General features: G+C 44.4%; 1 protein-coding gene across 8 annotated transcripts in view; it reads right to left on the bottom strand.

The window, feature by feature from the left end:
* Positions 1-25,157, bottom strand: part of ppip5k1b (diphosphoinositol pentakisphosphate kinase 1b) — a 37,350-nt gene extending 12,193 nt beyond the window's left edge. For 3 of the 8 annotated variants that reach the window (XM_055222273.1, XM_055222274.1, XM_055222271.1), the window contains exons 1-22: positions 25,019-25,146; positions 22,856-23,030; positions 22,600-22,778; positions 21,798-21,984; positions 21,188-21,278; positions 20,892-20,977; positions 20,440-20,594; positions 19,140-19,241; positions 18,028-18,189; positions 17,378-17,499; positions 15,963-16,064; positions 14,358-14,444; positions 14,105-14,180; positions 13,115-13,224; positions 8,080-8,165; positions 7,626-7,751; positions 5,121-5,242; positions 4,757-4,933; positions 4,396-4,537; positions 4,050-4,273; positions 2,901-3,028; positions 333-447 (exon numbers count right to left, since the gene is read on the bottom strand). In XM_055222273.1, the coding sequence (XP_055078248.1) occupies positions 333-447; positions 2,901-3,028; positions 4,050-4,273; positions 4,396-4,537; positions 4,757-4,933; positions 5,121-5,242; positions 7,626-7,751; positions 8,080-8,165; positions 13,115-13,224; positions 14,105-14,180; positions 14,358-14,444; positions 15,963-16,064; positions 17,378-17,499; positions 18,028-18,189; positions 19,140-19,241; positions 20,440-20,594; positions 20,892-20,977; positions 21,188-21,278; positions 21,798-21,984; positions 22,600-22,778; positions 22,856-22,937 (2,661 nt within the window). In that variant the 5' untranslated portion in view covers positions 22,938-23,030; positions 25,019-25,146. Of the gene's footprint in view, positions 1-332; positions 448-2,900; positions 3,029-4,049; positions 4,274-4,395; positions 4,538-4,756; positions 4,934-5,120; positions 5,243-7,390; positions 7,430-7,625; positions 7,752-8,079; positions 8,166-13,114; positions 13,225-14,104; positions 14,181-14,357; positions 14,445-15,962; positions 16,065-17,377; positions 17,500-18,027; positions 18,190-19,139; positions 19,242-20,439; positions 20,595-20,891; positions 20,978-21,187; positions 21,279-21,797; positions 21,985-22,599; positions 22,779-22,855; positions 23,031-25,018 lie in introns of all 8 variants that reach the window. The other 5 variants (XM_055222272.1, XM_055222270.1, XM_033967876.2 and 2 more) reach the window with 4 other exon arrangements.
* Between the last annotated feature and the right edge of the window lie 316 nt (positions 25,158-25,473).

The raw sequence follows: 25,473 nt of genomic DNA on the forward strand, positions 1-25,473 counted from the left end.
ATTACAATCACGGGGTAGCTAGCGTTAGCCAACAGTTTTTCAGTTAGTCACTCTCACCTTTCTGTATAAAATCAAACTCCTTAATAGGACCGTGAATGCTCAGATTAATCACAGGCTCCTGAAAATGTACCGGTACTCTTTAAATCACTTTTCTTTTTTTTTCCTTGAGTTTAAAGACTTATCAGGCAGTGTTTCCTAGTGTGTGCATTGTGTCTCCTGTTGAACATTTCACCGTAGCCATACATTTGAAACACCCCCAGTGTGATGTCACTGCAAAGTCGGTGTGGACTTGTGGACTTGTGAATTATTGATATAAGCTATGGCTCCCTCACGTTGAGGAGGCCTCCATATCTGAACATGTTGAGCAGAGAGTGCACGTGGCTCTCGGAGGTGAAGTACAGACGAGTCCGGACGTGTCGCCCTGGAGACATTACGCCACGAGAATATCTGAAACACATACACACTTTTTTTTTTCTCAATTTTTAAGTTTAAAATTTTACTTCCTGGTTGTAAATCATGACATCACACAAGGGAATTCCATAACTAAAACCTAAAAACCATGTGGGCCACTGGGCCAAAATTCCTCTAATGTCACAGAGATTATTATGTGACACATACTGTGACAGATTAGACTACTTTTTACTAAAACTAATTAAAATGGTAAATAAAAAAAAAAAAAAAAAAAAATGTGAGAGATTATAATGTGACAAATACAAATTTAAGAAAACACCTTTATTCTTTTGACATCATGTTTAAAGTCTCAGAAAGATCAGTTTCTTGTCCAAAGGATGTCTAACTTTTGTAAAGAGTTCTCCCAGTGTGATGTCATCAGTGTGACATCATCAGTGTGGTGCCATCAGTGTGACGTCATCAGTGTGGTGCCATCAGTGTGACGTCATCAGTGTGACATCATCAGTGTGGTGTCATCAGTGTGACATCATCAGTGTGACATCATCAGTGTGACATCATCAGTGTGGTGCCATCAGTGTGGTGTCATCAGTGTGACATCATCAGTGTGGTGTCATCAGTGTGACATCATCAGTGTGACATCATCAGTGTGGTGTCATCAGTGTGACATCATCAGTGTGGTGTCATCAGTGTGACATCATCAGTGTGGTGCCACCAGTGTGACGCCACCAGTGTGACGCCACCAGTGTGACGACACCAGTGTGACATCATCAGTGTGACGCCATCAGTGTGACATCATCAGTGTGGTGCCATCAGTGTGAAACAGTTTAACAGTTCTGTTTAGCTGTGCATATGACTGAACGGTTTCTATTCTGCACTCTTCTGTTTTAATGTTAATTTTATGATGATTATTTGTGATTATGTATGTTTTGATTTGTATGATTTTAATGTACACTCAAAGTTCAATGTACATTTGTATGATTTTAATGTACACTCACCTGAAGGATTATTATGAACACCATACTAATACGGTGTTTGACCCCCTTTTGCCTCCAGAACTGCCTTAATTCTACGTGGCATTGATTCAACAAGGTGCTGATTCATTCTTTACAAATGTTGGTCCATATAGATAGGAGCATCTCGCAGTTGATGGAGATTTGTGGGATGCACATCCAGGGCACGAAGCTCCCATTCCACCACATCCCAAAGATGCTCCAGCGGGTTGAGATCTGGTGACTGTGGGGGCCATTGTAGTACAGTGAACTCATTGTCATGTTCAAGAAACCAATTTGAAATGATTGGAGCTTTATGACATGGTGCATTATCCTGCTGGAAGTAGCCATCAGAGGATGGGTACATGGTGGTCATGAAGGGATGGACATGGTCAGAAACAATGTTCAGGTAGCCCGTGGCATTTAAACGATGCCCAATTGGCACTAAGGGACCTAAAGTGTGCCAAGAAAACATCCCCCACACCATTACACCACCACCACCAGCCTGCACAGTGGTAACAAGGCATGATGGATCCATGTTCTCATTCTGTTTACGTCAGATTCTGACTCTACCATTTGAATGTCTCAACAGAAATCGAGACTCATCAGACCAGACCAACATTTTTCCAGTCTTCAACTGTCTAATTTTGGTGAGCTCGTGCAAATTGTAGCCTCTTTTTCCTATTAGTAGTGGAGATGAGTGGTACCCGGTGGGGTCTTCTGCTATTGTAGCCCATCCGCCTCAAGGTTGTGCGTGTTGTGGCTTCACAAATGCTTTGCTGCATTCCTCGGTTGTAACGAGTGGTTATTTCAGTCAACATTGCTCTTCTATCAGCTTGAGTCACTCTGCCCATTCTCCTCTGACCTCTAGCATCAACAAGGCATTTTCGCCCACAGGACTGCCACATACTGGATGTTTTTCCCTTTTCACACCATTCTATGTAAATCCTAGAAATGGTTGTGCGTGAAAATCCCAGTAACTGAGCAGATGGTGCCAGACAGACCGGTCTGAGTATTTCATAAACAACCATGCCACGCTCAAAATTGCTTAAATCACCTTTCTTTCCCATTCTGACATTCAGTTTGGAGTTCAGGAGATTGTCTTGACCAGGACCACACTCCTAAATGCATTAAAGCAACTGCCATGAGATTGGTTGATTAGATAATTGGATTAAGGAGAAATTGAACAGGTGTTCCTAATAATCCTTTAGGTGAGTGTATTTCTTATTCTGTAAAGCACTTTCAATTACTTTGTGTGCAAATTGTGCTATACAAATAAACTTGCCTTGCCTACAAAAGGGACAAACTTTCACCGGGTGCACTTTGTTGTTTTGGGATGTAAGTGTTACAAATAAAGTGGTATTGGATTAGATAATGCAGGTTAGGATCTTTACACTGCAGGTGCTAGGCTGGGCTCAGGGTCGAGGGTGGGGTCAGGTGTTGTAGATAAAGTGGTGTTGGATTGGACCGTGGAGATGTCAGGGGTGGTGTAGGACTCACAGTGGGTGCAGCTTGTTGACCGCTTCGTCCTCGTGAGTCCTCTGGAGGTCCAGTTGGATCTTCTTCATCAGAGGAACACAGTACGTCTGAGCTATGTCCAACTTTTCCTCTTTACTGATCCCATATTCCTGTGGGCCAGAACCAGGTCATGACGTGACCGACAGGTCTAAACAAGGACTAAAATCAGCTCTACACCAGGTCTAAACCTTATCTAAACCATCTGTAATTGTGAAATAAACAATTGCAGACCAGGTAGAGAGTTAAAATAAGTTTTATCTGATATCAGAAAAGTGTATGTAAAGAGAGCAGAAACATGCGTTACATTACAGGAAGTCTTCTCTGTACTTACACACTGAAAAAGATACTATCTATAGAAGGCTCGTCCAATAAGGACTTAAACTAGTTTTACATACTGCCCGTACAAGGTCATAAATGGGTAGACAGGTGACAGTGAGGACATCTTAAGGTTTAAGAGTAAAGAAATAAAACAAAAATCATGCTTTCAAGCTCTAACCATATCCTGTACATATCTCTGGACAAAGCAAACCTGCTAGCCGCCACATCCCAAAGAGGAAGCAAGCATGGGCACGCTTCCGGCTCCATCGACTCCAGTTCACTTTCTATTGAAAAACTGTGGCCCCTCTCGCTGTAACTGCTGCTGTCAAACTCGTCATTTTGGTCTTAAAATGTTCCTATTAACCCGCTCTACGTGATCCTGAGGCTTTTATTTCACTATTGTGTCTGTAAATCAAGATATGAACATTAATATGAGACAAATAAGGTGCCTTCTTTTCCCGAGATCACTCCCGCTAATGTTAGCAACAGGTTTGATTGACAACACTGCTAAGAGCCTGATAAGGGCTTCAACAGCTGCATTCCAGATTGGCTCTTTGGTTGCTATGATACTCACAGTAGGAATTCCAAATATGGAACTTGGCTCCAAATTCCCCCTAACAACTGCCAACCTCGATGAGTTTCATTTGACTGAAGCCGAACGCTGTAGCTGACATCACACTCACTTTGTCCACTTTATACAGTCTATGGGTATATCCCAGGTCTAAACCAGATCTAACCTAGATTTAAACCAGGTCTAATCCAGGTCTAAACCAGATCTAAACCAGGTCTAAACCAGGTCTAAGCAGGGCTGACCTGAGGTATAACGATGTCGGCCAGGGCACGGCTCAGCCTAAACAGGTCCTGGGTCTGGTCCAGTCCCAGGGAGGCGTTGTGCTGGGAGTCGTATTTGATGCAATCGTAAATGTCAGGGATTTTACTGATGTCATAGCGACCACTCTTCATCCGAAAATCTCGCTCCAATTTGGACCATCTCTGCAACATCAGCTCCAGGGACTCAGAGTGATACAGCTGAAGATCTGTTAGGTATAACCACTGGGGTTAGACTCACTTTGGGCTGTGGGGGGCCTCCAGTCTAGGTCCTGGTCTAGTCCTGGTCCAGTTCTGGTTCTGTCCTGGTTTAATTTGGGTCTAGACTCACTCTGGGCTGTGGGAGTCTCCAGTCTCTGTCGGATTTGGGAGGTCAGGCTCTGGATCAGGCTGTGGACCTCATCACAGGTCTTCACCGGGTTCTGGACCAGGTTCATGGAATTCACCAAAGATGGACTCTGGGTCGGCGCCAGCTACAATAGAGAGACCAGGGTTAGTCCAGTCCTAGTTCTGAGTTAAACCTCTGCTACTTCTGGCTTAGTCCTGTCCTAGTTCTGGGTTAGACCTGAGCTAGTTCTGGCTTAGTCCTGTCACAGTCCAAGCCTTGGTCCCACTCATACACACTGCCATGTGCCAGACCCGATTCAGTCCAGTCCAGTCCTGGTTCAGTCCTGGTTCAATCCTGGTCTTACCTTCTGGTAGTGGTCGGGTCCGAAGTCCTGGTCTTGCTGCAGGATCTCGTGGAGTCTGGTCTTGACCCGGTTCTGAGAGTCTGAGAGACAGTCCGAGTCCAAGAGCCCGTTCATGTTTGCACTTTTCACCATCTGCACCAGGATTGGAGTCAGCTCCCCCTCCAGAGCCAAAAGACCCTGAGACACAGAGAACAGGGTCTAAACAGTCTAAATCAGGCTGAACTGGGTCTGAACCGGGCCCAAACTGGGTTTGAACCAGTGCTAAACCAGGCCTAAACCAGGTCTAAACCTCATCTAAACCATGTCTACAGCCTGCCTAAACCGGTTCTAGCCTTTGTCTAAACAGGTCTAAACTGGGTCTTACTTTGGCGAAGGCGGCGGCGGTCATCTGGACTCGTCCCTCGTCGGAGGCGTAGATTTTCAGGTCGTGTCTGTAGGTGCTGTGGAGCCGGAGGAGCCCACAGCCCGGGAACCCAGCGTAGTCCCCTGGAACCAGACCGGCACCGGGGTTAGACTGGGATCAAAACCGGGGTTAAACTGGGACCAGGACTGATGGAGCTCACAGTCCGGGAACCCAGCATAGTCCCCTGAACCAGACTGGGATTAGACCGGACTAAATCCAGACTTAGACAGGGCTAAAACCAGACTGGGGTTATACTAGACCAGACCAGAGTTAGACCAGATCCATGATTAGACCAGGTCTGATCTGGTTGAGATCTGGGGGAGGACCAGGCAAGCGGTTGATCAGGGCCCAGATTCTGAGGCATCTTGTTCACTGCATTCGGACCAGACTGAAGCTCCACAGTTTGGTCAGGGACCATGACTAAACCGGGACTGAACCGGGACTAAACCAGAACTAAGCCGAGACTAAACCAGATTTTGGAGCATCAGTTCTGAACCAATAACAGGGAAGAGAGGCCTGATTCTGATTGGCTGCAGAGCACATGCTCCCATCACAGATCACATCACCATGCTTCCTTTCCTCCTCGTCTCCTCATCTCCTCTATCCTCTTTTTCTCTCTCCTTGTCTTCTCGTCTCCTGTCTCATATCCTCTCTCCTTGTCTCCTGGTCTCCTCTGCTCCTCACCTTCTCTCTCCTTGCCTCCTAGTCTCCTCTGCTCCTCACCCCCTCTCTCCCTTTGTCTCCTGGTCTCCTCTCTCCTCGTCTCCTCCCCTTCTTTCTCTTTGTCTCCTGGCTTCCTGGTCTCCTCTCTCCTGCCCTCTTCTGTCCTGGTCTCCTCTGCTCCTCACCTCCTCTTTGTCTCCTGGTCTCCCCTCTCATGGTCTCCTCTCTCCTGGTCTCCTCTGCTCCTCACCTCCTCTTTCTTTGTCTCCTGGTCTCCTCTTCTTCTCACCTCCTCTCTTTGTCTCCTGGTCTGCTCTGCTCTGGTTCCAGAAGTAAAATTCCCATTAATGGTCACTGTCACAGCTGCTATTGATACTCTGCAGTGACATCACGCTGGGGGTGTTCTGCATGTATGTCTATGGTGGAAGGTTCAGTAGTTACCATGGTGATGCAAAAAAAAAAATTAGGATTGTCTGAAAACTCAAGAAAAATGAGTGATTTAAAGAGCAAATCGTCAGGAGCCTTTGATCAATCTGAGCGTTCATGGTCATGTTTAGGAGTTTGATTTTACACAAAAAGGTGAGTGACCAAATGAAAAACTGTTGGTAAATGCTAATAATAATGCTAGCTAGCTTTTGGCTGTAATGTTATGTGAGTGGGACTTGTTTAACAGCACAAATCAACTCACCTGTTGTAGTTCAGATGAGTCAGTTCTTTATGGTCAGATTGTGTTAAAACAAAGCTCATATTGAAGCCTAACTGGAGAAAGTGCCTCCAGTTAGCATCACACTGGAGGTGAACAGCTGGACAAGCTTCATTTGGAGCTGAACCCTGTGACGTCACACTCAGCACACGTCTGAGGTTTACAAGTTTATTCTAAATGTGACAAAGTATGTCCCTGCGCTCACATGCTCATATCGACCAATCAGGAGGCAGCACACACATCACATGACCAGGATTAGCGTTGCCCCCCCTGCAGGAGAGAAGGGAGACATAGAGAGAGGAGGATAAAGGAGGAGAGGAGAGAGAAGAGAGACAGGGAGGGAGGAGAAGAGGAGAGAGTGGAGAGAAAGGAAAAACAGTGGAGAGAGGAGGAGAGGAGAAAGACAGGGCGGGAGGAGGAGAGAGGAGGAGAGGAGAAGGAGAGAGGCAGGGAGGGAAGAGAGAGGAGAGAGACAGGGAGGGAGGAGGAGAGGAGAGAGAGATGGAGGGAGGAGGAGAGTGGAGGAAGAGTGGAGAGAGGGGGAGTGAGGAGGAGAGGAGAGAGACAGGGTGGGAGGAGGAGAGAGGAGAGGAAAAAAGAGAGACAGGGAGGGAAGAGGAGAGGGGAAGAGAGGAGAGAGATAGAGAGGGAGGAGGAGAGAGGAGGAGAGGAGGGAGGAAAGAGACAGGGAGGGAGGAGGAGAGGAGACAGAAAAGAGAGGGGGAGTGGTGAGAGGAATGGGGGGGCGTGTTCACTAGGGGCAGACAGAAGGAGACTGTGGCCAATCACACACCGCCATGTCATCACGAGCTGATTCAAACCATCCAATCACAGTGGCCGGGTCAGAGTGGAGGCGGAGGCTTACCGATCGGAGATTCGTTTCCACGGAGACGGCGGTTACCGGCTTTTCACCGAAATTTAACCACGGCAAAAAAAGACAACGTTAAAGATCATCTCCCATGCTCCTGTGTGTCAGATGCCCTCCCATTCTCCTGTGTGTCAGATGCCCTCCCATCCGCCTCTGTGTCAGATGACCTCCCATTCGCCTGTATCCCTGTGTGTCTCCTATGTGTCAGATTGTGTCAGATGCTCTCCTATACCTTGTCCTCCAGGGTACATGCAGCGGAAGGCCCGTCCCAGCTCCTCGGCCTGAACTCGTCCCGCAGGAGTCAGCTCCCCGCCCCATTTTAGCACCAGGAGCAGCGAAGGACCCTCTTTATGGCAATCTGATTCAAATACAAAAGAAAACACCAGAGATTAGACTGCTCCCAAATCATCATTGTAGATTCTATAGAACATCTGTAACAGCTGAAGGGTTCATTATAGTGTTTTGTATCACGATGTTTGAGCAGACTGTGTCCATTATCATAGAGACAGGTGTGGTCAGGTGTGGACAGGTATAGTCAGGTGTGGACAGATATGGTGGGGTGCAGTCAGGTGTGGACAGGTGTGCTCAGGTGTGGACAAGTGTGGACAGGTGTGGACAGGTGTGGACAGGTGTGGCCAAGTGTGGACAGGTGTGGACAGGTGTGGACAGGTGTGGTCAGAACTTACCTTCTTCTCCACTGGACGCCTGCGGTTTTCCTGTCCTTAGGTAGGTGAGCTGGACCTTTCGGTTGATCCCAGAGAAGTGTCCGTACCTTAAATCAAAATCTCAGGATTATTAACGATACAAAATGAAAAGATATGCACTCAAACATCACAAATACACGTTTAACTGACTAATGACTTAAACAAGCTAGAGCATTCAGTCCAGACAATAGCTGCATGGTCCATTCAAGGGTTAATGTGAACTGCAAGGCCTTCACTTAAAAACACACACTTCAAAAACACTTCACACTAAACGCAGGGTTAGGAACAGCTGAAAGGTCAGAAATTAAACTCAAAGATCATGGTTAGGACTCTAAATTCACAGCATTTCATCAATTAAAGCACAAATTATAATAAGGTTCAGAGACAGTATTTTTGTCATCTGTTAAATATAGTTACACTATACTTTTATTTTTTTTGTCTAAAAATTACACCTAAATTTTGCCAAGACCCCATTAGCAAATCTAACCAAAACCTACAAACCTGTTCCTAAACCTAACCCTGGTCTAGACCTAGATTAGACCTGGTTTAGTCCTGGTTTAGTCCTCATTTAGACCTGGTTTAGTCCAGGTTTAGTTCGGGTTTAGTCCTAGTTTAGTCCTGGTTTAGTCTTAGTTTAGACCTGGTTTAGTCCTGGGCTAGTCCTGGTTTAGACCTGATTTAGTCCTAGTTTAATCTAGGTTTAGTCCCGTTTACTCCTGGTTTAGTCCTGGCAGCTCGGGGTGAATAGGAAAAGATAGTTTAAAAGTGGGTTGCCATGGTTACAAGAGAATGTTAAGTCCCGCCCCCACACGAAATGCTGAGTTTTTAGGGAGTCTCAGTATGGGTAAGAGGTAACAGTGAAAAGTCAAAGTCAGAGGTCAGGGTCAGAGGTTAAACTGAAAGGTCAGAGGTCAGGGTCAGAGGTTAAACTGAAAGGTCAGGGTCAGAGAGAGCAGTTTATCATTCCCCCTTTTGCGTCAGACTTGGATTTGCACATGCCCAGATGCTTTAAAGACGTGTCACTACGGCAACACTCACAGAGATAAACTCCATGTGATAGTCTATGTGTTATGTGTTTGTATGAATCTTTAATTGTGTTTATGAAGGTGAATGTGAGCCCCCCATTAACAGCACATTTAAAAAAAAGCTCCAGCAACCAGATGAAAGCAGACAACCATGGAGGATCTGATCTGAGTGTAAACCAGGACTAAACCAGGACTAGACCAAGACTAGACCAGGACTAAACTAGGACTAAACCAGAACTAGACCAGGACCAAACCAAGTCTATATCAGAACTTATGCTGCATTCACACCAGGGCGTCAAAAACGCTTTGGCCGCCTCTAGTTGAACGCCTTTGCTTTTGACGCTTCCTACACATGTTATGGACATCGTGGACGCAAGTCAGAGAAAAATACTCGATGTTCATCCAGGGTATCTGTTGTAGTCTGTGAGTGCCTTTAGATTTTTTTGTTTTCCCGGTCTCTTTGTGAACGATGCAGACCAGGTTGAGAAAGTGGCTTTAGTGTACTAATTACATAAAACCCATCAACAGAGGCTATCAGCTCGGCGGCGGCATGTCTGGGTCCATGCTTAGACTAGGCTAGCTGGTGTGCCCAGCACAATTAATTGCTGCTCATTTTTAACTGATTTCTTTTTACTTTTTTTGGATGTTGTTACATCAATGATTGGTTGACACACATCAAGCGCCAAAAGTTCAGCTTTTTCAACTCGAAAAAGCGAATGCCTGAACGCTCAAGACGCGCCAGGTCAGTGCCAGATTTGCACCGCTCTGACACTTGAAAACACACCACAGAAACGCAGGACAGCCAAGATGCGTGGCCACCATAGACTTTGCATGTAATCTCGACACCCCTGATGCCCTGGTGTGAACACACTCATACGGCAATCATGAAAGCAGACAAACATGGAGGGTCTGAACTGAGGCTAATATTTCATGTGTTTGTGAATACAACCAGACCGGATTTGAACTGAGTCTTTATCAGAATAAACCTCATCAAACTTTATTTACAAACATGGTCATTTGAGTGAAGCAGAACTATGGTTTAACTGAGACAACATTCAACTGTTTCTGATAGAGCAGAGCAGACCAGAGCAGAGACTGAAAATATTTATTTCTTTCATATTAAAATAAAATGAGACAGAACTGATCCAGATGCTCTGTATCTGTTCTGTATCTGAGTTAATGACAGAACAACTTTGTTTCAATAGAAGTTCAAACTTTCTGCGACTTTCTGAGACAAAGACGATCAGTAAATAGTCTTATTACATCAGTTTGTCTTACCACGATATCCACTGGACCATGTTTGGAAGAAGAAATCTGATCCAGTAAATCTGTGAGTATCGATGCCAATACTGAACATCAGTGTCAGATCAATGCATCCCTAAAATATAATCAAGCTAAAGGCTAGCATGACTGGTGCAAATTCTGACTCAGACTGGGGAATGGCACAAACCGAAGATATTTCATACTAAAGACAGAGTTAGGAACAGCTGAAAGATCACAGATTCAACTGAAAGGTCAGGGTCAGAGGTTAAGGTTTCATGCAGCAAACATTTGAAGCAGTTCAGAGACGAGAGGATTCAAACGTACTGAGAATCATTCAAACTTGACTCCCTTTAGAAGAACAGAGAGGAGCACGGAGGAGAACAAGAACATGAAGGAGAACATTAATATAGAGGAAAGCATGGAAGAGAACGTGGAGCAGAACACGAAAATGGAGGAGAACAAGGAGAAGAACATGGGAGAGTACATGGAAGAGAACAAGAACATGGAGAATAGCATGGAGGAGAACATGAACATGGAGGAGAACATGCGAGAGAACAAGATCATGGAGGTGAACATCAAGGAGAACACGGAGGAAAACAAGAACATGGAGGAGAACACGGAGAACAAGAACATGGAGGAGAACATGAATGAGAACACAGAGGAGAACATGGAAGAGAACATAAGTATAAGGAGAACAAGGAGAAGAACCAGGAGGAGAACATGAACATGGAGGGGAACACAGAGGAGAACAAGGAGGAGAACACAGAAGATAACATAGAGGAGAACATGAGAACATAAGAACATTGACATAACAGGAACATGAGGAGAACATGGGGAGAACATAGAGGAGAACATGAATATAAGAACATGGAAAACATGAGAACATGAGCACAGCATGAGGGGAACATGAGAATGTGAGGATAACATGAGAACATGAGGAGAACATGAACATGAGAACATGAAGCAGAACATGAGGAGAACATGAGCAGAAGGAGAAGAGAGAAGAAATCACAGTGTCAAGGCAGAACACAAAAGCAACAGTGTGATTTTATGACTGTACTTAGGGACGCACCGATGCGATACTGGTATCAGATTTGGTGCCCATATTGAAAATGTGATCAGACGCATTACTGTTGCCCCAAAACACCTTTTTCAAATATATTCTGTTACTTTAAACAATAAATAACAGTTATAAAACACTTTTTATTGTGGGACTTAATGTCACCCATTTCCATCTCCACTTGTCCATGTATAACCACATAACAAGGCAGGAAGGGGCGCCCACACCACTGGTGCTATCCTCAATGAGCTTCAATTGACTGGAGCTGAACACTATGAGTGATGTCACACTCACTTAGTCCACTTCTTTATACAGTCTACGCTCTGGACAGAGCTCATGTTTGAGATTGGTTGGATCACACTGACTCTTGAATATAAAGAGTTTTACTGATAAAGACTTTTTGTGCAAACACTGCAATATTCTCTGATCTCTGTTCTAATGTTATTTCCTCAACAAAAACATACCTGGAGTTGTGTTTTTGTTTCATTCACACATATTTAACACACAAACTCTGCATATTTACTTCTTTTTACCCCTGGAATTGCCAATCTCTACTGAACTAAAAGTAAAAGGAGCTGTTAACTTGAAAACTACCGCTTATGTGTCTTGCCCAAGTAAAAGCCAAAAGTAAAATCTGTCAACTAGACAAAAAGTTGCTCGTCCAAGCTGCTTCTCATCCAAGCTGCTTCTTCAGTTCTGATCAGATTACTAGTGGACACCGCCTTACATCTATCTGAAGGGAGGAGCTAACTACACTGAAACTATTCTATTGTAGACTAGGTCTATTGAGCTACACTAAGTGTGCACTGTGCCTGAGTCATACTTAGTATATTCATTCAGCTCTTAATGGGTGGTTTCACACGTATCAGCATCATGGCTAGCTATATTGTTTCCTTTGTTTCCTTTGTTTGCTTTGGGTCTGAAGGTAGAGTTATAGATGGGAGATAGATGATGTCTAAGGCCCCTAATCATGTTCAAGGGGGCTTAGACATCATCTATCCCTCATTTCATTATCTACCTCCCGGACCTCCCAGATCTTTAGTTACAAAGAGAAACTAAAAACAACAGCTGTTTTTTTTAGCTAGCTCCTCCCTTCAGATAGATATAAGGCAGCGTCCACCAGAAGTAAAGGTTGAATGAGCAGCAAAATGTCTTCACTCCTACAACGTTTTGTCCAATTGACAGATTTTACTTTTGGCTTTTACTATAGATCAGACCTGGACAACCGAAGGATTACACAGATGTCTTGCCCAAGGACGCAACGACAGCATTCAGTGGGAACTGGAATCGCGCAGCCAACTTGTGGGTCAGTTGACCTGACTGTTCAACCAATGATGTTTATGTCGAGAGAGCAATTCGAACCGCCAACCTTCAGACAAACGCTGTGTCGACTGATATATAATAACTTAGCTAAAATGCTAAAACACTAAAAATGCTAAATACTAAAAAATTAAATGCTAAATACAAAACTGCTAAAATACTAAATGATAAAATGCTCAAACACTAAATGCTAAATACAAAAATGCTAAAATATTAAATGCTAAAATGCTAAAACACTAAAAGCTAAATACAAAAATGCTAAAACACTAAATGCTACAATTCTAAATACAAAAATGCTGAATGGTAAATGCTAAAGGTTAAAATGCTAAAAGCTAAATGCTATTCTTACATTTCCAGGACGGTTTTGAGCTGCTCCAATTTGGACTTCTTCTCTTCAATCTCACAGTCTGTGTGCTGTCCCAGCTCCACCAACAGGAGGCGTGCTATGTCCAGAACCTCCTGCAAACAGCAAGACGCAAGAGAAGAACTCTGACCTGGTCCAAACTAGAAAAAGACCGATATGGGTTTTTCATGGCTGGCCCAGAGAAGCAGATGGCCAGTACTGATGTTTTTAGGCCGATATGTGTAATTTAAATTGACTACAAACTTCCCTATTGTCCTTTTAAACATAAACTTAGACAGCAGTGTAGTCGTGTTTTCTGGAGTTATTTCTTGACTCAAGTGGTCAAATAAAGTTCTGTATGTATTCCTTAGGCAGAAGGTTGGGCAAAACAAAATATCGCCCTCTGCACTTTTTTGCTGTATCAGGCTGAAATTTTCAAATATCGGTCTGTCTTTAGCCTGAACCAGGTCTGAACCAGGTCTGAACCAGGTCTGAACCAGGTCTGAACCAGGTCTGAACCCATCTCATGTTTAAAATGTGACAGATTCTTATGTTTCTCTCATTCTGAATTAATCTGGTGGATAAACCTGCAGTAAATATAAATTATATTTTTACACAAATTAAGAAGAAATTTGTGAAGAAAAGTGGAAAATTATGTTGAATTACAGGAAGCAGAAAGTTCCACAATGATGACAACAGACTGATGACATCACACTGACGATATCACACGTTACACAAGAAATGCATTTTTTGGACACTTTAAATATTAATCAAACAAAATAAAGTATTTGTAAGTGTTGTGTTGGCCCAGTGTACCACATGGTTGCTGGGTAACAGTTACAGAATTTCCAGGTGTGATATCATGATTTCCAAACAGGAAGTAAAATTTGAAACCTAAAAACTGTTTTAGGCTAATGAGCAATCTAATGACATCTTAGATTACTCACTAGACTGAACATTAAATGTTTGTATTGATGTGCTTTGAGCAGACCTCACCTGCAGTTGTTTGGGCTTCTTCAGCTTCAGTTTCCCACTTTTATATCCTCCATACTTCTCAAACAGCTCGAAAAACCTGCAACAACACAACATGAACACAATCTAGTTATAATCCCAGTCTGGATCCTAAAATGTGGTTATAATATTGGCCTGGACCCTCAGATCTGGTTATAATCTCAGTCTGGACCCTCAGATCTGGTTATAATCCCGGTCTTGACCCTCAGATCTGGTTATAATCCTGGTGTGGACTCACAGTGGGTGGCGGACCTCCATCTTCATCTTCTGTTTGGGTGTCCTGTCCCCGTGGCGGATGATGGCAATGACGCAGCGCAGCTCCATCCTTAAACAAACACAAAGGGATTTATGTCAGAACATTTCAACTCAAACAAGCATGTACATCACTCTGGACAGAGTTAATGCGCCAACCGCCGCGTTCAAAACTGAGCATGAGCGCGATTCAGCTGCATTGACTACAATTCACTTTCTCTGTAAAAAACTGTGGCCCCTCTCCTATAACTGCAGCAGAAGTTACCGAGAGAGGGGCCTTCATCTGGAAGCTCATCGAGGCTAGCAGTCGCACTCAGTCCACGGTCACACTCAGTCCACTTCTTTACACTTAATTTTTATGTCATTCTAATCATTTAAACTGGAGCCACTTGAAAAGTTAACAGATCAAACCAGCATAGAATAATAAAAGTGGAACTGCAAACGAACAGTCACACCACGAACCACCATTTTGGATATGCCACCGATGTAAAGATGGAAAAGGATAACTCCATAACTCCAGACCTGCCACCCAGGCACCAGTACAAGGAATACCAGAAGTAGAAGTAGTACTACTACTAGTAGTAGTAGTAGTAGTAGTAGTAGTAGTAGTAGTAGTAGTAGTAGTAGTAGTAGTAGTAGTAGTAGTAGCAGTAGTACCAGTAGTAGCAGTAGTAGTAATAGCAGTGGTAGTAGTAGCAGTAGTAGTGGTATTGATAGTAGTAGAAGCAGTAGTAGCAACAGTAGTAGTATTACTAGTATTTGCAGTGTACTAGGTCTAGTAGTAATAGCAGTAATAGTAGTAGTAGTGGTAGAAGTGGTAGTGGTAGTAGTAGTAGTACTAGATGTAGTAGTGGTGGTAGCAGCAGTTATGGTAGCAGTACCAGTAGTAGTAGCAGTGACAATAATAGTAGTAGCTGCAGTAGTAGTATTAGAAGTAGTAGTAAAAGTAGTAGTATTAGTAGTAGTAGTAGTAGTAGCAGTATCAATAGTAGCAGTACTGGTAGCAATAGTAGCAACTGTAGTAGTAGTTGTAGTAGTAATATTAGCAGTAGTAGTAATAGCAGAAGTAGTAGTATTAGAAGCAGTAGTAGTAGTAGCAGTACTACTAGTAGTACCAGTAGTAGTAGTGGTAATAATACCAATAATAGTAGCAGTGGTATTAATAGCAGTAGTTGTAATAGTAGTAGCAGTACGTAGCAGTAACAGGCGTAGTAGTTTTGGTAGTAGGCGTAGTAGTAGTGGTAGTAGCACCAGTAGAAGTAGCGGTGGTCTTACGAGTAGTAGTATTAGTGATAGTAGTAGCAGCAGTAGTACTCTTAGAAGTAGTAGTAGTTGTAGTAGTAGTAGTAGTAGTAGTAGTAGTAGTAGTAATAATAGCAGCAGCAGTAGTAGTAGTATTAGAAGTAGTAGTAATGGTAGCAGCAGCAGTAGTAGTAGTAGTTCTAGTAGTAGTAATATTCGTAGTAATAGTAGTAGTAATAGTCATAGTAGCAGCAGCAGTAGTAGTAGTAGTACTAGTAGTAGTAATATTAGTAGTAATAGTAGTAGTAATAGTCGTAGTAGCAGCAGTAGTAGTAGTAGCAATACTTACATGGTCCCGGAGGTTGTGGGTACTATGGGGATGTCCTCAGACTCCATGGGCAGAGACCAGGGCAGGTGCAACTGAGGAGCCAGCTCCCTCATCACCAGGTTTCTATGGAAACAACTAAATATGTTAGATGCCTTCCCATCCTCCTGTAGCCCTGTGTGTCAGATGCCCTCCCATCCTCCTGTAGCCCTGTGTGTCAGATGCCCTCCCATCCTCCTGTAGTCCTGTGTGTCAGATGCCCTCCCATCCTCCTGTAGCCCTGTGTGTCAGATGCCCTCCCATCCTCCTGTAGCCCTGTGTGTCAGATGCCCTCCCATCCTCCTGTAGCCCTGTGTGTCAGATGCCCTCCCATCCTCCTGTAGCCCTGTGTGTCAGATGCCCTCCCATCCTCCTGTAGCCCTGTGTGTCAGATGCCCTCCCATCCTCCTGTAGCCCTGTATGTCAGATGCCCTCCCATCCTCCTGTAGCCCTGTATGTCAGATGCCCTCCCATCCTCCTGTAGCCCTGTATGTCAGATGCCCTCCCATCCTCCTGTAGCCCTGTGTGTCAGATACCCTCACAGACCAAATCGAGTTCTAGAGTCCCTGGACTAATCTAGGCCTGGGATCGGCTCAAAGGGACTGAGGTCTCTGGGAATTTCACCCAAAGCACCTGCTCACACATGGTTGCCTTCACACGTTCAAAGACTGGACTAACCTGGGTCTGAACCAGGTCTGAACCAGGTCTGAACCGGGTCTGAACCAGGCCTGAACCAAGTCTAAACCATGTCTGAATCAGGTCTGAACCAAGTCTGCACCAGGTCTAGTCCCTGGGGCTGTGTGAATTCTTGTGTGACATAGAAACATGTAACGCGACCTGATGGAAACAGAGACAAAAATAACAGACTGAGAGTTGCCCCGGGTCTGGTCTGTGGTCTGTGGTCTGTGGCCTCTGGTCTGTGGCCTCTGGTCTGTGGTCCCTGGTTACTGGTCCCCGGTCACTGGTCTCTGGTCCCCGGTCACTGGTCCCCGGTCACTGGTCCCCGGTCACTGGTCCCCGGTCACTGGTCCCCGGTCTAGAGCGGATCAGTTTTTACCCTTGGGACTTTACAGACCCATAAAGATCCGGTTACAGACGAGGACTCAACTACAGGCTTTTCACTTTTACTATTTGTTTACTTCAACTGTCAGCACCTTATATTAGCTACTGCACTCCCAAATACTACAACTATTACTACCACTACTAGTACTACTACTGTTAATTATGCTAGTAGAAGTAGTAGTAGTAGCAGCAGTAGTAGTAATAGCAGAAGTAGTAGTAGTGCTAGTAGTAGCATTAGTATTCTTAGTAGTAGCAGCAGTAATAGCAGTATTAGTAATAGTAGTAGTAGTAATAGTAGTAGTACTAGCAAAAGGAGTAGTGATAGTAGTGGTACTTGCCCGAGTACTTTGGCACAGTCATCGTAGTACTTCATGGAGTTCTTGACAAAGCTGAATCCGTTCACGTCACAAACAAAAGAGTGACCGTTCGCTCTGAGCAGGTCAAAGCCACACACGGTTTGCTGCAAAAGAAGACGGGGACTAGACCAGAACTGAACCAGGATTGAACCGGGTCTGAACCAGGTCTAAAGCAGGACTAAACCAGGCCTAAACCAGGCCTAAACCAGGACTGAATCAGGAGTGAACCAGAACTAAACCAGGACTAAACCAGGTCTAAACCAGCTCTAAACCAGTTCTAAACCAGGACTAAACCAGGACTAAACCAGCATTAAACCAGGACTAAACCAGCATTAAACCAGGACTAAACCAGGACTAAAACAGGACTAAACCAGTTCTAAACCAGTTCTAAACCAGGACTAAAACAGGACTAAAACAGGACTAAAACAGGACTAAAACAGGACTAAAACAGGACTAAAACAGGACTAAACCTGGTCTAAATCAGAACTAAACCCGGTCCAAATCAGAACTAAACCCGGTCCAAACCCGGTGCAAACCCGGTCCAAACCCGGTCCAAACCCGGTCCAAACCTGGTCCAAACCTGGTCCAAACCCAGTCTAAACCCAGTCTAAACCCGATCTGGGGTTCTGTACCTTGAAGGCCAGGCAGACCTTGCGGGCGACTAGCTTCTCCATGGCGGTCAGCATCACGGGGTATCTGACCTCTTTCCCTTCACTGTCACGCTCAACTTTACCGTCCAGAGCTGGAGACTTACGAGCCTCAGCATGGGCGTAGTCTGGGCCCACTGTGTACACCTGACAGGTGAGAAACAGGTGAGAAACAAGTGAGAGACGGGTGAGCGTCAGGTGAGGGACAGGTGAAGGACAGATGAGGGACAGGTGAGGGACAGGTGAAGGACAGATGAGGGACAGGTGAGGGACAGGTGAGGGACAGATGAGGGACAGGTGAGGGACAGGTGAGGAACAGGTGAGGAACAGGTGAGAGTTAGGTAACAGACAGGAGAGAGACAAGTGAAAAACACATGAGACAGGTGACAGACAGGTGAGAGACAGGTGACAGACAGGTCAGAGTGAGAAAAAGGTGACAGACAGGTGAGACAGGAGTGAGACAGGTGACAGACAGGTGGCAGATAGGTGAGACAAGCGAGAGATGCTGTGTACACCTGACGCAAATTTGGTTAATAACTCAAATGTCCATGGCGTAGGGGACAAATGTAGTATCTGACCATGGTTTTAAACTCCTCACAGATCATGTGAGGTGGTTACAGGTTAAGGACATAGGGTGCAGGCTTAGGAGGTCGGGGGTAGTTTTAGGGTGTAATTACCTTCACATCAGTCCCATCCGTGGGCATAGCTCTTTGTAGATGATGAAACAGGGTAAGGGTCAGAGGTCAGGCATTAGGAGGTAGGGGTTAGGGTGTAATTACCTTGATATAGATGATATGAGGTGGTTAGGGTAAGGGGTTAGTGTGTCAGGGGGAGGGGTTAGCAGGTAGGATTCCCTCTGTGGGCATAAACTTTTTGTAGATGGTGTAACAGGGTAAGAATCAGGGGTCAGGCGTTAGGAGGTAGGATCTAGGGGTTAGGGCAGAGGTGGGCAAACGTTTTGACACACGGGACACAATGGGTTCTAAAATTTGACAGAGGGGCTGGGCCAGGATATATATAAATGTATATAGTGCATTAGACATAGACATGTCTGGGTTAGGGAGTAGTTTTAGAGCGTAGTTCTAAGGAGTTGGTACCTTGACGTCAGTTCCATCCGTGGGCATAAACTCCTCGTAGATGTAGGAGCCGGTTTTTCTGACGCTGCTCTCAGGAGAGTACACACTGCTCCTGCTGCCGATCTGCAAAACACAAAACAAGTGATTATCATAAAAACCATTAGACACATGTCTATATGATCACAGCCAGTTAGAGCCTCCCACCACCCGCATCAACCACGGGGTTTGAGTCTGCCTGATCTGCGTCAGTCATCCTAGTGGTGACATGACTGATGTCACACTAGAGGGGTTCTACATGCATATCTATGGTGGAATGCTCAGCATGGATCTATAATAAGAACTAGATAAGATACTCCCAGAAGCTTGGGCCCAGAAAGAGCTCTCCCATAGAGCACAATGCAAACTCAACTGTATTCAAACTGAAGTCAAACTGTCCATGTTCGACTGACAGGGCGTCCAGCTTTCACAAAGGGTCAATTTTGTAGGGATTCTTCTCCATTTTAAAATTGAAATTTTATTTTAATCCTTAAAGCGCCAAAAAGTTAGTGTTTGTAAAATTTTGCCTAGCCCCACTCTGAGTTCGCGCTAGCTCACCTCGAGCAGCTATCACTCTGATTCTAATGTCACATGGTGGGAGGAGCTTGTCTGTATTGAAGAACTAATATGCAAGATAAAATTATTTTTGGGCCAATGCACCAATGAACACAGGCCACTGAAAACAACACGACACCATCTTGTGTTCACCGTCCAGATTTTATGATACTCCTATGGATGACTCAAATTAGCAAACACTGTCAAAAAAGATCATCTGAAAACTCAAGAAAAAAAACATAAAAATGTGTACCCCACATTTTCAGAAGCCTGTGACTGATGGTCCTGTTTAGGAGTTTGATTTTACACAAAAAGGTGAGAGTGACTAACTGAAAAACTGCTAATGCTAGCTAGCCTGTAACTATAATGTTATTTGAGGGACTTGTTTAACAGTACAAATCAGCTCACCTGTAGCTCATATAAATCTGTTCTTCATGGTCAGATTGTGTTAAAAGATTAAAGTCTAACTTGGGTAACAGAGCCTCATACAGAGCAATGCCTCTAGTAAGCATCACAACCCAAAGAAATGTCGATAGCTGCAATGGATCAATTTCCCCCCAGAAGCAGTAAAAGTTCTCTCAGCAGTAGTTTGGGTTTACCCTCACCTTACTGGTTGGACCGCGGCAGGTTAGTGGGATTAGTGGGTTATGTTAGCGGATTATCATGTTAGCGAGTTATCTGATTATTGGGTTAGCGATGTCCATTCATGTACATATTGTATGGTGCTGACCTTCCTGAAAAGTCTCTGGCTGCCTCCTCCTGCAGACGTGGGGTAGTAGATGTACACGTTGTGGTCTTCAGCACAAACTGGTTTCTCCACAAACGGTTTTTGAAAGATCTCCCCATTCACCTCCACATGGTCCTCTCCTTCTACCAGGTTACACTCTGTAAGAGAAGGGCCAAGCCACGACTAAGCCAGGACTGAAACGGGAACAAACCAGGACCAAACCAGGATTAAACTAGGACTAAACAAGACTAAACCAGGGCTAAAGCAGGTCTAAACCAGGTCTGAACCAGGACTAAACCAAGTCTGAACAAGGTCTAAAGCAGGACTAAAGCAGGACTGAACCAGGTCTGAACCAGGGCTAAACCAAGACTAAACCAGAACTAAACCAGAACTAAACCAGAACTAAACCAGGACTAAACCAGACCCCTTTAGTCTGGTTGAGATCAAGCTGGTACCTTCTGGATGGTCTGGGTCTCGATTGAGGACCGCGTACCGAGGCAGGTCTATGCCCTCCTCCTGAAGGATCCGGTACACCTCCCTCCTGAAATACAGCAGTAGTAGTAATAATAATAATAATTGTAAAAGTAGTAGTAGGAGGAGTAGAAGTAGCGATAGTAGTAGCAATAGTAATAATGGTAGTAGTATGAAACAGCAGTAGTAGTAGTAGTAGCAGCAACAGTAGTAACAATAGAAGTAGAAGTAGTGGTAGTGGTAGTAGTAATAGTAGTGGCAGTAGTAATAGTAGTAGTACCTGTCCTGGATGTAGTACTGCATGTCCAGGTCATTGATGAGCAGAGGGTTCCTGAGTTTAGAATATTCCACAGCTTTGTCCAATGGGAAGCCTGCAGAGAACAGTATGAAGTACAAGTACTACAGTACAAGTACCATAGTACTTCTTTATACAGTCTGTGGTCTAGGTTGCAGAAGGACCTGCAACCCAGCAAATCTAGCGGTTATAGCGGCTAATCTAGAGCGCAGTTTCATATTTAGAATTCCAACCAAAGAGCCAATCAGAAGCAAGGCTGTTCAAGATAACACTGCTGATTGAGCAGGGAGTGGGGGTCAAACCGTCTTGCTAACGCTAGTGAGAACAACCTCGGCAAAATAAGGCACCTGATTGGTCTGTTATTAGTTATATGCTCCTCTCCTCCTCCGCCTTATCTCTCTTCCTCTCCTCCCCCTCTGTCCTCCTCCTCTCCCCCTCTGTCCTCCTCTAATCCTCCTCTAGTCCTCCTGTCCTCCTCTCCCCCTCTGTCCTCCTCTCCTCCTGGTCCTCCTCTCTCCTCCTCTGCCCCATCCCTCTGTTCTCCTCCTCTCCCCCTCTGTCCTCCTCCTCTCCCCCTCTGTCCTCCTCCCATCACCTTTAGAGTGGAAGGACACGAGTACATCACACAGGGGCCAGTTTTCCGGGGGTTGTTCAAGAATCACGTCTTCAGGGAAAACTGTGACTTGGATGAAGTCAAAGCGGCAGAGTCTCTCCAGGATCTGAACCATCGGTTTCGATCGCGACTTCTTCGTCATGGCACAGATCCCCACCACTATGCGGCGCTATAACACAATAATACCGGTTCAGACCTGGTTTAGTCTCGGTTTAGACCCGATTTAGACCAGATTTAGACTTGGTTTAGACCTGGTTCAGACCTGGTTCAGACCTGGTATAGACCCGATTTAGACCTGGTTTATACCTTGTTTATCAATGGATCATAAACCTGACTTTGTTCTGTTCCAAAGGCCAAAGCTCTGATAAAGTCTGTCAGATTATAACAGGACACAGACAGATGGATTATTATTATGATTATTATGATTATTATTATTATTACCAGGACTAAACCAGGTCTATACCAGGACTAAACCAGTACTCAATCAGGACTAAACCAAGTCTATACCCAGACTAAACCAGGACTAAAACTGAATTGAATCAGGACTAAATCAGGACTAAACCAGAACTACACCAGGACTAAACAAGAATTAAACAAAGACTAAACTAGAACTAAACCAGGACTAAACCAGAACTAAACCAGAACTAAACCAGGACTGAAACTGAATTGAATCAGGACTACACCAGAAATAAACCAGAACTAAACCAGTACTAGAGCAGGATTGAGCCAGGACTAAGCCAGGACTAAATCATGACAAAGTTATTATAATAATGATGAATCTCACCTCATAGTCCTCAAGGTCCTCCAGGTCTACAGAGTCCCCCGAGTCTAGACCCGGGTCCTGGTTCAAAACCTGGTCTAGACCCGGGTCCTTGTTCAGAACCTGGTCTAGACCGGGTTCCATTTCCTGGTCCATGTTTGTCTTCAGTGTTCCTCTCAAATCCTCAACGTTCTGGGCCAATTCTGCGGGAGGAAAACAAGAATCACAAATATGTTTAACCCAAAGCTTGGACACGTTGCACCTGGTTCACCTGTCTCACCTGTCACTCCTGTCTCACCTGTCTGCGCGTCGCCATCGTCCTCCTCACAGCCCAACACGAAGCCCCGTCCCCGCTTTGACATCACGCTGACATCATGGTAGCAGGCTCCACCCCCGACAGGTGAGGTCAGAGTCCAGGTGAGTCATCAACAGGCCAATCAGAGCGCAGCAAAGTTCTGAAACACAAGGCTGGATGTAGTTCAGTTGGTACAGCACTCGCCCTCTGATCCAAAGGTCAGAGGTTCAACTCCCGCTCTCGACATAAACATAATTGAAATATTGACCTGCAGGTAAACCAGGACTAATCCCAGTCAGAACCAAAACTAAACCAAGACTAAAGCAGGAGTAAACCCAGACTAAACCCAGTCCATACCAGGTTTTAATCAGGACTATATGAGGTTCAAATCAGGTATAAACAAGAACTAAATTATGCCTACACCAGGACTATACCTGGTCCAAATGGGGTTTAAATCAGTACTACATAAGGTTCAAAACTAAATAAGGACTAAACCAGAACTAAAAACATCCAGCTCTCACATATGAATGCTGTTGTTGTGACCTTGGGCAAGACACTTCACCCCCAGTGTAAAGCGCTTTGAGCCTTGAAGGTAAAAAAGCACTATAGAAATGTAACCCTTTAGTAGAAATACAACCCCAATTCTGCTGAAAAAAAAAAAAAAAAAAAAAAAACAGAATACAATGATTTGCAAATCCTTTTCAACCTATATTAAACTGAATAAACTACAAAGACATGATATTTAATGTTCAAACTGATAAACTTTATTGTTTTTATGCAAATATTCACTCATTTTCAATTTCAGGGATGCTCCTTTTATACCCAATCATGACACTCACTTGCTTCCAATTAACCTGTTCACCTGTGGAATGTTCCAAACAGGTATATTTTAAGCATTTCTCAACTTTCCACTTCTTTTGTTGCCCCTGTCCCAGCTTTATTGGAACGTGTTGCAGACATCAAATTGAAAATGAGTGAATATTTGCATAAAAACAATAAAGTTTATCAGTTTGAAGATTAAATATCATGTCTTTGTAGTTTATTCAGTTCAATATGGGTTGAAGAGGATTTGCAAATCATTGTATTCTGTATTTTTTTAAGCTTTACACAGCGTCCCAACTTCATTGGAATTGGGGTTGTATGATTCTCCCACCATCACACACAGGAGAGGAGTGTCTGGCTCAAGGACACAATGGCGGTGTGCAATGATGAGAGCTGGAATCAAACTGACAGCTGTATATGCTGAACTCCATAATACTGATATAGCTGTAAATGCTGTTCCTTAGGTTCTTACTCTCCTATTGTACCTGCACTTTGGTACATTGGTGCTATTCAAAGGATGAGATGATGGTCAGGGGAGGTAGAGCAGCCCCAAATACTACTCAAGTAAAAGTAATGTTACTTCAAAATTATATTACTCAAGTAGAAGTATAAAGTAGTCCAAGAAATTACTCAAGCAAGAATAAAAGTACTACTGGACTAACTTAAAGAGTGTCAGGACGTAACATCTGATTTAAAATTTTGGTAAATATGACAAACCATGAAATAAAACTGAGCCAAACAAAAACATATCCAAGGTAACACAAATATTCAAATCATTCCATATTGTTACATAAAGCTCCAGTCGCTTTAGACTTATAGTGGTAGGAGGAATGGCAACTTTTACTCGAGTAACAGTACTGTTACTAAAAGTATTACTCAAGTAGCAGTAAAAGTACTGTGTAGAAGGCGGAATAAACCTGCTCCAAACCAGGACTAAACCAGGTCTGAACCAGGACTAAACCAGGTCAAAACCAGAACTAAACAAGGACTAAACCAGGACTACACCAGAACTAAACCAGGTCCAAACCAGGTCTAAACCAGTACTAAACCAGGTCTAAACCAGGTCTAAACCAGACCTAAACCAGACCTAAACCAGAACTAAACCAAGACTAAAACAGAACTAAACCAGGACTAAACTAGGTCTAAACTAAAACTAAGCCAAGACTAAACCAGGACTAAACAAGAGCCAAACCAGGACTAAACCAGGTGCTAACCCATCGCTCTTCGGAGACCCCCGGAAACAGCCGAACTCAGCCGGAGATAAACTTGAGAAAGACGCACACGGGGCGCGCTCCCGGAGTTTCACGCGCACAGAGTTGTACTCACCTGAGCGCGTGCCCGGTCCCGTGCTCGTGTCCGGTTCGGGTGCAGGTCCGGATCAGGTCCGGATCAGGTCCGGACCGAGTTCTTTGATTTGGTCCAGACTCGGGTCTAACTTCTCTTTGAGGTCACCGCTAGGTATCGCGAGAGCTACAGCTGCTGTTCACGAGACCGTGTGTTTGTTTTGGTTTTAAATAAAGTTAAGACCGCGTGCGTGGCGCCATCTGCTGGACACGGTCAGTCTATGGAGTTTGCAAAAAAGTATATGAGACGTGCACGCGCACAAGAGAAAGACCTTTATTAGGAAGAGGCTTTGCCGCGGAGCGTGCGGCAAAGCCTCTTCCTAATAAAGGAAAGAAGTCCCTTTTCGCAACTCCGGATTTCAACTTTAAATGATCTATATTTCTTCTCTTTAATTAAAAAAAGAAAAAGAGATTTATTTATTTTTTTTTTTTTATAAC

This window comes from Periophthalmus magnuspinnatus, chromosome 6, assembly GCF_009829125.3.
Source record: "Periophthalmus magnuspinnatus isolate fPerMag1 chromosome 6, fPerMag1.2.pri, whole genome shotgun sequence".
NCBI classification, from domain to species: domain Eukaryota; kingdom Metazoa; phylum Chordata; class Actinopteri; order Gobiiformes; family Gobiidae; genus Periophthalmus; species Periophthalmus magnuspinnatus.